Source organism: Castor canadensis, chromosome 11, assembly GCF_047511655.1.
Source record: "Castor canadensis chromosome 11, mCasCan1.hap1v2, whole genome shotgun sequence".
NCBI classification, from domain to species: Eukaryota; Metazoa; Chordata; class Mammalia; order Rodentia; family Castoridae; genus Castor; species Castor canadensis.
The window spans coordinates 120,649,620-120,659,754 of record NC_133396.1 but is presented as its reverse complement, the minus strand read 5'-3'; the positions used below and the strand labels follow the sequence as shown (position 1 = coordinate 120,659,754).

General features: G+C 49.4%; 1 protein-coding gene across 3 annotated transcripts in view; it reads left to right on the top strand.

Moving 5' to 3' along the window:
* Positions 1-693: 693 nt before the first annotated feature.
* The window catches only part of Vash2 (vasohibin 2), a 37,592-nt gene continuing 28,150 nt past the window's right edge, over positions 694-10,135 (top strand). The window contains exons 1-2 of one of the 3 annotated variants that reach the window (XM_074048363.1): positions 694-1,015; positions 9,385-9,473. In XM_074048363.1, coding sequence (XP_073904464.1) covers positions 740-1,015; positions 9,385-9,473 — 365 coding nt within the window. In that variant the 5' untranslated portion in view covers positions 694-739. The remainder of the gene's footprint in view (positions 1,016-9,384; positions 9,474-10,135) is intronic. The other 2 variants (XM_074048364.1, XM_020186012.2) reach the window with 2 other exon arrangements.

Here is a 10,135-nt window from a genome sequence, read left to right as displayed (position 1 = left end):
TTGGAACTCGGGGGAAAGGGGCGGGTGGAACTGGGGTCATCCCTTCGCTCCTTCGCCAGGTCCCCTATGCAAGCCGAGGCTGCTGCAGCGCCCTCGCGCCAGCCCCGGGCGCTCACGTGCCGGCACGTTCTTGGCTTGGCTCGTCGTGCGGCCACATCTGGGGACCAGGGAATGTATGGAGCGTTGTGGGGACCTCCTGTTTCATCACGCTACACGAGTTGTCTTTCTTTTGCCTTCGGCGACCATCCCGCAATCCCCTCCCAACACTCACACACACGCTCCTTGTATTCCTCCCCACCCCCGGTGTTTAGATGTGTGTGAAGCCTTGTGGCAAATTCCCAGCCGTCGTTCTAGGTAATCGCAAGGCTGGAAGCTCGGATTCAATTCTTTGAGGGGGGGGGGGGGTCTGTCAGCGTGCGAGGGTCAGCTCGGGGGACGTGGAGACATCCCAGCGCCCCCCACTCGGTTTCTTCCGATGTCCACTGAGCCGCGGTGTCTGCTGTCTCCACTGATTGCAGGCACCGCAGGTAAGCCGGGAGCCTGGCCGCCTCCGCCGAGCCCCTGCGCCGCTTCCCCTTCGCGCGTCCTGCCGCAGCGAGAGGCATGGAGAAGGCCACCCCCGCGGGGCGCTGATCCCAGCGCCGCGCCCGCGCGCACACGCCCCCCGCCGCCGCCACTGCCGCCGCCACCGCTGCCACCGCCGCGCGCCCCCCGCACCTCGCTCCTGCCCCGCCCCGCCATGACCGGCTCCGCGGCGGACACTCACCGCTGCCCCCACCCCAAAGGCGCCAAAGGTACTCGGTCTCGGAGCAGCCACGCACGGCCCGTGAGCCTCGCCACCAGCGGGGGCTCGGAGGAGGAGGACAAAGACGGTGGGGTGCTGTTTCACGTTAACAAGAGCGGCTTTCCCATCGACAGCCACACCTGGGAGCGCATGTGGATGCACGTGGCCAAGGTGCATCCCAAGGGGGGAGAGATGGTGGGCGCCATCAGAAACGCCGCCTTCCTGGCAAAGGTTAGTGGTTTCAGAGGGGTGGGTGGGGTGGGCGGCGATGGGACCATTTCAGCCTGTACACAGCAAATAGCCGCAATCTCCAGGTCGCTGGTCCCGCTGCAAACTCCCTTCTTCCAATTCTTTCTGGCAGCTCTTTTCTTAATTGCCATGTTTGCCTTGGAAGCTTTAGAATGAGGGCAGGAGATCTGGAGAGGGGCCTGCTATTCTGGAGTTATATGGTTGGGTTGGTCGGGCCAAGATTTCTTTGACTCTCAAGCCAAACTCGATTATTTACTCAGCCCCATGTACACCTTCAGCAAAAGCGCCACCAGGTAACACTACCAATGCCAAGAATGCATAGATCCCTAAGGGTCCATCCTTGTCTTCTTCGGAGTGTCTTGCTCTTCCCGCATCCCCCCTGGCAATTGATTTATTAAGCCATGAATGAATTAGCAACCAACCAGTCAGACTTCTCAGTGTGAATCATTTCTAGACTTTCTGCCAATTTTTTTTTTTTTGTGACAGTGACTTTCACCTCTGAAACTTGCTAAACAGCAAACTGTCTCTTCCCAGCTTCTCTGGGCTCCAGGACAAAAAAAAGGGGAAGAATTTTGGCTTTGGCTTAAAAGGGACTTTCCAGTACACATGATAAATTAGTCTCACTGGATAAAGGAAGAGGCTCAGGGGTGAAGTTCTCTTTTTACCTTGGAGAGAAGCCAGTGAGCAGATTGGGCTTGGTGTCCAAGGATATCATTACAGAGGGAGGGGGTTGAGTCCCCTGGTGGGTGGGAGAAGCCAAGTTATATAAAATATCAGAATGCAAACTGGAGAGAAATGCCCCAGAAGTTGGGGGGACATAGTATGTCGGATAGCTTTTCCTGGATGCCAGGACACTGGTATGGCTGAGAAGATTCCTGGACAGGTCTAGGAATACCAGATCTGAGAACCGGAAGGCCATCTGGTAGAGTCCCCAACCTGGTGACAGCTGAGCATCTGAGCCTGCCAACCAGAAGGCTGTGTGTGCCCTTGGGGAAGTGACAGAGGCTCCACATTTCCTGCTGCATCAGTTCATGTTTTATTACTCTACTGGTCAAGGAGTCTTCATTATGTCTAACTAGTAGCTTGTCTGCTTGAGTATCAGCCGTAGTTACTCTTGCTCAGCTCTGTTTCTGGTTTGCATTTCTGACTTCAGAATTTTTCTTTACTTATATGAGCAGTCAGAGCCCTTAAGCCTAAATGAGGTGGCCACAGGGCGTAGAGGCCAGATGCCTCTGTCCCATGCTGCCTTTCTAACTTGTATCCTCAGCACAGACCCTGCCTGTAATTGTGCCTTCGTCCTTCTCCCAGCCTGTGTGCAGGAGCCTTCTTCCATGTGGGTGGAAATCGTGGAATCTTAGTATTGGGTGAAATAGTCTGTCACCTCTCAGATGAATCCATTCCTCTTTCTGAAGACCTCCTGGGAAGTCTTCCTCCATCTTCCTCCTGGGAATGAGGGGCTCACTGGCTCCTACAGGGCAGGTGACCAAGGCCTGGCTGTATTTGGTTGTGAGGAAACTCTTTTGACAGAATCCCCCCACTCCCTCCCCAGTCGTAGTTCACCACTGATCTGTGTGTTGACCTTTGAATCAGAGATTGACTTCTCTTGCTATTCATAGCAGCTTTGACTAGGAGACTGGGCTCTTATGTTACAAGGAAGTTACAGTAAAAAATCAAGAGACTGAATCTAGTCCTGGTTGTGCTGTATCTAGCTTTGTGGGCAGGTCATTCACCTAAAAATCTCTGGCCTTACTTTTCTCATCTATAAAATGGGAACAGATTTCATGTAATGTTCTTTCCCATTCTCACATCCCATGATGTTATGATCATGAGTGAGTCGGCAGAACTCAAATGCTAATCTGTGTGATGCTAGCAGTCTAGTGGATTATAAACCCTCAGAACTGTGACATTCTACATCTCCCCTTTGTCGTCCTGGTCCACAAGTAACACCTTTCACCCTTTCTAATGTGTCATTGTTCCCAGACCAACTTGCTCTCACTCGTTGATCTCTTTCTAGGATGATTGCTAGTTTGTCAGCAGTTCCCTAAAACAAACACATATGAAACACAATATTCCAGATGTTACCCATGTAGTTCAGAACATAGATTTCTACTTCCTGAGATCTTTACTTGATAGTTCCAGTATGATAGCTGAATGTTATGTTCTTTAAAAAGATTGTGTCCAGCTAGATGTGGTCTGCACACTTGTAAATTCCAGTGCTCAGGAGCTAGAGGCACGAGAATCATGAGTTCAAGTACAGTCTGGGCTATAAGACCTGTACTGAAAAAAACCAAAAGAATGTTCCAACCCTTTTTGTTTTTCTGGTACTGGGGTTGGAACTCAGGGCCCACACCTTGAGCCACTCCACCAGCATCTTTTTGTGAGAGGTTTTTTCAAGATAGGGGTCAGTTGGTGTCTTAATAGTTGGTGCTCCATCCCCAACCATCATGGCATCTCCCTAGTCCCAACTTTTCCCAAACCCTGACATGGAGATGGTTCAGGAACTTCCATGTCCAGGATCCACTCCTCTGGTTCAAGGGCTCTTCCTGTGCTCATAGTACATTCTTTCCTTTAGGGCCAAGTCTTTTTCTCCTTCTACCAAATCAATGCCTTGCTGAAGAATTTATACTGAGGAGGGAGTGGCAGGATATTGGTGATGGAGAAGGGTTGGAGAGTTTCAGGGAGATTAATCATTTTTGGCAATTGAATGTGGACTAGAAGCAGAAGTGGCCAGGGGAAGGTTTAAAGGGCCACAGAGGAGGACTGAACCACTCTTACTTTGAAGTACATTCCATTAGTGGCCATGGTAAGGTCTACCTGAAGGCCCAGTGTCTCTTCCTGGAGAGGTAGAGGGTCAGTTGCTCTGAGTTACTTCCAAATTTGTGACTGCAGGCCTCTCCTCTGCTGGTGGCTGAGTCTGAAGTTAGCACTTGACTAGGTCAAGTCCAGGATAGTTTAAGAAAACAGCAAGAATCATTTCGAGGATGGCAGAGAATGGGAGGACAGGGGCAGAGAGTGACTGGCCCAGAGCAGCAGCTGGGTATAATAGGAAACACTCCTTGTATTCCTTGACTGGCCAGAGCCAGACTCCACTAAGGCAGGAAACCAGGATGACTTGAGCAGGAAACATCAGTTGTTTCTTCCAGGCCTCACGTTTGTGCCTCATTCTCACATTGATTTCATATTGGGAAGTAATTCATGTGGAGAGATCTGAGCATTGCCTGAGTGAAGTGTGAGTCCTGGGGACTTGAGGCTGCTGTAGGAGAGCTCCAGACCCACCCACTGTGGGCTTACATGGGCAGCTTCCTCCCTCCCTCCCCTTGTCCTGGATTTAGAATTATCACTCTGCTTAGCCCAAGGCTATGACAGGATCTCTGTACCAGACCAGAGGCTGGGTACCCTGTTACAGGAACTCGGGGCCCATCTTGGACTCATGGGTGCTGCTCTGCTTTTCCCAGGTTGCCAGGAAAGTTCTTTGCTGGGCACCTGTGCTGTATTCTTTGAGCGGGGATGACAATACATTTTGCTTTCTCTGGTTCTTGTCAAAGATTGCTAGTGTCTGGGCTGCTTGCTCCTCCCTGGCTCCTTGCCTGGCCTCCCTTCCTATTCCATATGGTGATGCCAGTTACACACCTGTGCTCGTCCATATCCCTCCTCTTGCATTCTTCTGACAGCTCAATCGTGTTTGGCAAGAACAGAGTGGAAGAGAGGCTGGCTGCAAAAGCCTTGCCTGTGATCCATTTCATTCTTGTTCCTCTTGAACAACCATCTTCCTGCCCACTCACCTCCCTCTTCTCTCCTCCTCCCTAAGCCTCCAGGACCCTCCCTCAGGTCACAGGCGCAGTGTCTGGAGAGGTTGGTCCTGATCTGTTCCCTCTGGATTCTGCCTTCGTCAGCTGGCCTGGGGCTTGTGAGGCAGGATGCAGGTGGCTGGAGGTGAGGACCTTGAGGGGAAGAGCCACGGAAAGTCACAGTTGGAGTTTCAGGTAGTAATTGATGAGATCTGACAGGGAAATAGCATCAGAACCCCATCTGGGGAGAGCCCTGGGCTTTTCCTGAAAAGGTTGCACTGATTTATGTTCCCATCAGTACTGTAGGAGAGCACGCCGGCCAGCACTGCGTATCTGCATTTCACAATATCTTTGCTAATTGGAAAGGTGAGAAATGACATTTTGCAGTAGCTTTAGTTTGTATTTCTTAAATTATTAATGAGCTTGAACATTTTTTTCAAATATTTAGTCACTCTGCTAAGTCCTCTTTTATGAATCATTTTTGTGTCCTTTGTTACAGTGAAACATAACTTAGAATTTACTGTTTAATCATTTCTAATTGTATAGTTTGCTATAGTTCAGATGTGTTTTTGTGTTATGGATGGTGATGGGGTTTGAACTCAGGGCCTTGCTCTTGCTAGGCAGGCACTCTACCACTTGAGCCACACCCCTAGCCCTTTTTACTTTAGTTCTTTTTTCAGATAGGGTCTTAAGCTTTTGCCTGGGTCCAGCCTCAGACCACAATCCTCCCTCCTACTTATGTCTCCTGATTAGCTAAGATTATACAGACACACACTACCACGTCTGGCTTATTTTGTTGAGATGGAATCTTACCTTCCAAGTAGCTAGGGTCACAGGTGTGAGCCATCTCTTCCTCCCCAGCTTGTTTTTTCAGATAGGGTTTCAATAACTTTTTTTTCCCGGGCTGACCTCAAATCTTGATCCTTCCATCTCCACCTGCCCCTGTAGTTCAGATTGTGAATATTCCCCAAAGACTCCTATGTTGACAGCTTGGTCCCCAGCTATTAGGAGGCAATGGAACTTTTCAGAGGTGGGGACCTAGTGGTTATCGGGGGTGTTCCCTGGAAGGGGATATTGAGACCCTGGCCACTTCCTTCTGGCCACCGTGAAGTGAACAGGCCTCTACCACAAACTCCCACTGTGATGGGCCACCACAGTCCAAAGCAACAGGGCCAAGTGACCAAGGACTGAAACCTCTGAAACTGTTACCCAAATCACCCTTTCTTCCTTAGAAGCTGCTTATCTCAGGTATTTTGCCACAGTGATAGAAAGCTGACTAACACAACAGTTCTGTGACATGAGGGATGCTCATATTGTCATACTCCTGTCATCACCATCCATCTCCAGAACGTTTTTTTCTTCTTCTACTGAAACTTGTACAGATTACGCATTAACTCCCCAGCCCCTCTCCTCCCAACCCCCTGGCAACCACTCTACTTTCTGTCTCCATGAATCTGACAACTCTAGGAATCATGAGTAAGAGGAATTATACAATATTTACCCTTTTGTGACTGGCTTATTTCACTTAGCAAAATGTTTTCAAGGCTCATCTATGTTTTAGTGTGTCACAAATGTTCTTTCTCTTTAAGGCTGACTCACATTCCATGGTATGTGTGCATGACGTTGTTTTTATTCATTTCATCCGTCCACAGATCCTTGCATTGGTTCCACCTTTGGGGGCCATGTTTCTCATTGAGGCCTAAAGAGCTCTCTTATCCCTTTGTACCAACTCTTGGTGAATTAAGGACACTAACTCACTGTCACCATGTGTCTCCAGGGGAAAGTGAGTGTTCTTAGCCCCTTCCATTAGAGTGAGAAGGCGTCTTCATGATGTAAAGCTTGGGAGCTGAGTGTCTAGGAACTTGGGCCCCTGCTAATTCTCTTTTCCAGCTCTTGAAAAGTATAGACCATTTGGCCCTCCCTAGTCTAGACCTCTGAGAATACACTATTGATAAATAATAACACAGCTATACGTAATGATCACTGGGTGCCAGGCCCCACGTGCTCCCATATTCCTCACAACCAGCAGGAAGGCTCAAAGCAGGTGATGGTATTCCTATGTTATCAGGAAGAAAATGGAGGCTTAGAGAGGCCATGTAGCTTGACCACGGTCCACAGCTAGTAGGAGGCAGAGCAGGGATTGTTAACTGGTTGTGTGTGTCTTGTCATAACACTCCAAGGAGCCCACCTGGCTTATAGTCCAGGTCCAGTGGGAGCCTCCAGTGCTGCCTGGAAACTGCTCCCAGTCTGAGACCTCTAGTCAGCACCCACAGACATCAGGGTGAGTTGTAGCCTATGACATCATCCCCTCAGCAGTCTCAGTTCCTCTCTCAACCACAGTCCTGCTCCCCAGCTGGGTGTGGGGAATGTCTACATTTGTCCTCCCAGCTGGGAGCCAGTGTGGCCACAGCTCCCTCATTCTCTCACAGCTTGGCTAAGGTAACCATGCAGCTGTTTTTTTAAAGCTCTTGGGCGCCACTGGGCTGCTATTCTGAGGACCAGCTGTTGCCTGACTCCCATCCGACCATTTGACTTGTGGGCCCCGTGGGCTTCAGGGGAGTTGAAATAATCTGGTGGTCAGTCTCCATAGCTGACTCTGAGCCAAGTCACTGGCTGCATACTGCAGGCCAAAGGATTCACTCTGACATTTTCCCACACTTACCAACTTTTCTATTAAGTGGAGACAAACAGCCCTTTCCTGTGTGGAACTGCTCATAACTTAGTAAGGTGTCATTTCCCTTCTCTCTCCCTTCCTTTGCTCCTGTACATTCTGTCCTCCTGTACCAGGCCTGGAGTGTGAAACACAGGAGGTGCTAGGGAAGTGTCTGTTCCTATCACCCTTCTTTCCTCACCTCTCTGTGAAATCTCTGGCACATTCTTAACACAGAATTCCATGTATGGGTAGCACGTGGATATTTCAGCAGTGTCAGACAAGCTTGACACTTCCTAGGGTTTGTTGGGCAGAAACACAAGGACACATTTCATATATATATATATATACATATATATATATATATATATAGTGTGTGTGTGTGTGTGTGTGTGTGTGTGTGTGTGAGACAGAGTGTGTTTAAAGTCATTTAGCAGAAGAAAATGTTCCACTTTGAACATTTTGTTCAGTGATTCTCCCAGACAGGAATGTGATCTATTTGAGTTGAGATGTTGTAAAGAAAGTGAAGCATGCAGAACAGTTGTGCTTGTGTGCTGCCCACACAGCCACGTCCACATTTGCACACACACACACACACACACACACACACACACAATGCCTTGGCTGTGAGGTAGGAAGTGACTAGTTTCCTTTCAGCTGAAGGAGTAGTTGCTGTGAAAAAGCCAAGAAGGAGAATTGTCACTGAGAGGAAAAGAATGTTAAGAAATAGTTGCAGTGAATGTAGCCGAAGGAAGAGCCTGCTGGCCCTTGCTCAGGGCCGTGCACCTTCAGTTCACTGAGGGGCTTGTACTAGATAGCCAGGAATGTCCTCAGGCAGTGCTGCTGCCTGGCCAAGCTGCCCAGAGCTGTCTTGAGTCTGTGTACCAGCAGCTTTTCTTATCTGCTAAGCCTTAAATCCCTGGGGCCTCCCTGGCCCCGTTTTCCCCAAGGATGGGACTAATCTTTCCTTTAGCCCTGCCTGCTCCCTAAGAGGCTAGGCCTGAAGGAACCTCCTCTCTCCCTTCTGGGCCCACAGACACTGAGTTTCTTGTCACCCATGACTCATCTCACCTCACAGATAGGAGATCAGAGGATTGAGAAACACAGGGGGAAATAAAGCAAAAACAAAACAATCATACATCTAACAAAACAAAATCATACCTGACTGGTGTCCCTTCCTTCCCAAGAGTGGTTTGTTTGAGTGTTAACCAAGAAGCAGACCAGGAAATAAAGTTAACTGGTTTGCCAAGAGGTAAAAGAGTAAGAAGGCTATGAGGCAGAGGAGCTGCACTTTTCGGGGGTGGGGGAGGTTAAGGCAAGAGGAGGAATCATTCGTAATCCACTTGGGGAGGGGACCCAGTGGGCATTTCGAGGAGCGTGGTATTGAGAAATGGTGCCATATTGCAGATATCACCTGCTATCTTGTGTAAAGATGCCCTGCAGTGGAGCACGTATAATGGGGGTTGGGGGAGGTCGTCATTAGCTATGAAGCAAAATGTGTCATGCAATAAAAATGTGAGGATTTGTGGAGCACTTCTGTGTCCATCCTGGGTTAGGCTTAGTGGGGGCCACTACAGGACACTACATCTCCTTGAGGTCCCTGGCCTTAAGGAGACCCTTAGGCTCCCATGGGAGAGGTAAGCTGTGTTAACACTGAACACCAGGAGGGCCATAAAGAACCAGAGTAGAGTATGTGGAGAGTTGACTCAGAGGGAGAGTTCCAGAGATGGACCGACCAGCCGTCCTAGGGAGACCATGTAAAGGGGACACCACTGGAACAGGTGACCATGCCAGGTGGCCATCTGCTCTCAGATGCTGTTTTCTATTAGGTGGTTTCATCCCTGTGTCTGTCCCTAGGATCTGGGCCCAGAAAATCTTCTTGATAAAAGATCCCTCTCTGTGTTTCTCTGCAGCCTTCTGTACCCCAGGTCCCAAACTACAGGCTGTCGATGACTATCCCAGACTGGCTCCAGGCGATCCAGAACTACATGAAGACGCTACAGTATCCTTCCAATAAGGGTCTGAGCAGACCTGGCAAGGGGATTGCGAGCCTGATAGCATGTCTTTCCCCAGCTGGTCATTCAGGCATGGAGGGATGTCCTCGGGTGAGAGCCTAGAAAGAGCGATAACAAAAGATTTAGTTGCAATTACCAAGCCCTTCTCCCTTCAAATAGGGTGTGGGTAAGAACGGCAAAGGGGCAGTGAGTCAGGAGTGGTTCATCTCTGGCTTCTCATTCCTCCCGCACACCCCGTCCTTTCCTTTGCCCTCCCTGAGGTCCCACCTTTCTTCCATTTTCTCCTTCTCCACTTCCTTCCTCTTGATCATCCTTGTTCCCCTCCCCTTCTCATCTTCTTCTGAATTTCTTTCTCCCTCTTTTCCCCTACTGTTCTTCTGTTCCTTTTCTTTCCTCTCTCACTTGTTTACCTTAGCCCTGACCACTCATAATCTCAAGAGACCTGGCCAACCCAGGCTGGTGACCTTGCTCAGGTTTTGTGTGAATGACTGGGGCTCTACTTTTTACTCATTTAAATTTGAAGAATTGTTGAGGACTCCTGTGCATCCAGGCTGAGTTTGGATCAGTCAGTTTTTTTCTTTTTTTTCCAGCTGTACTACGGTTTGAACTCGGCCTTTCACTTGCTAGGCAGGCACTCTTACCACTTGAG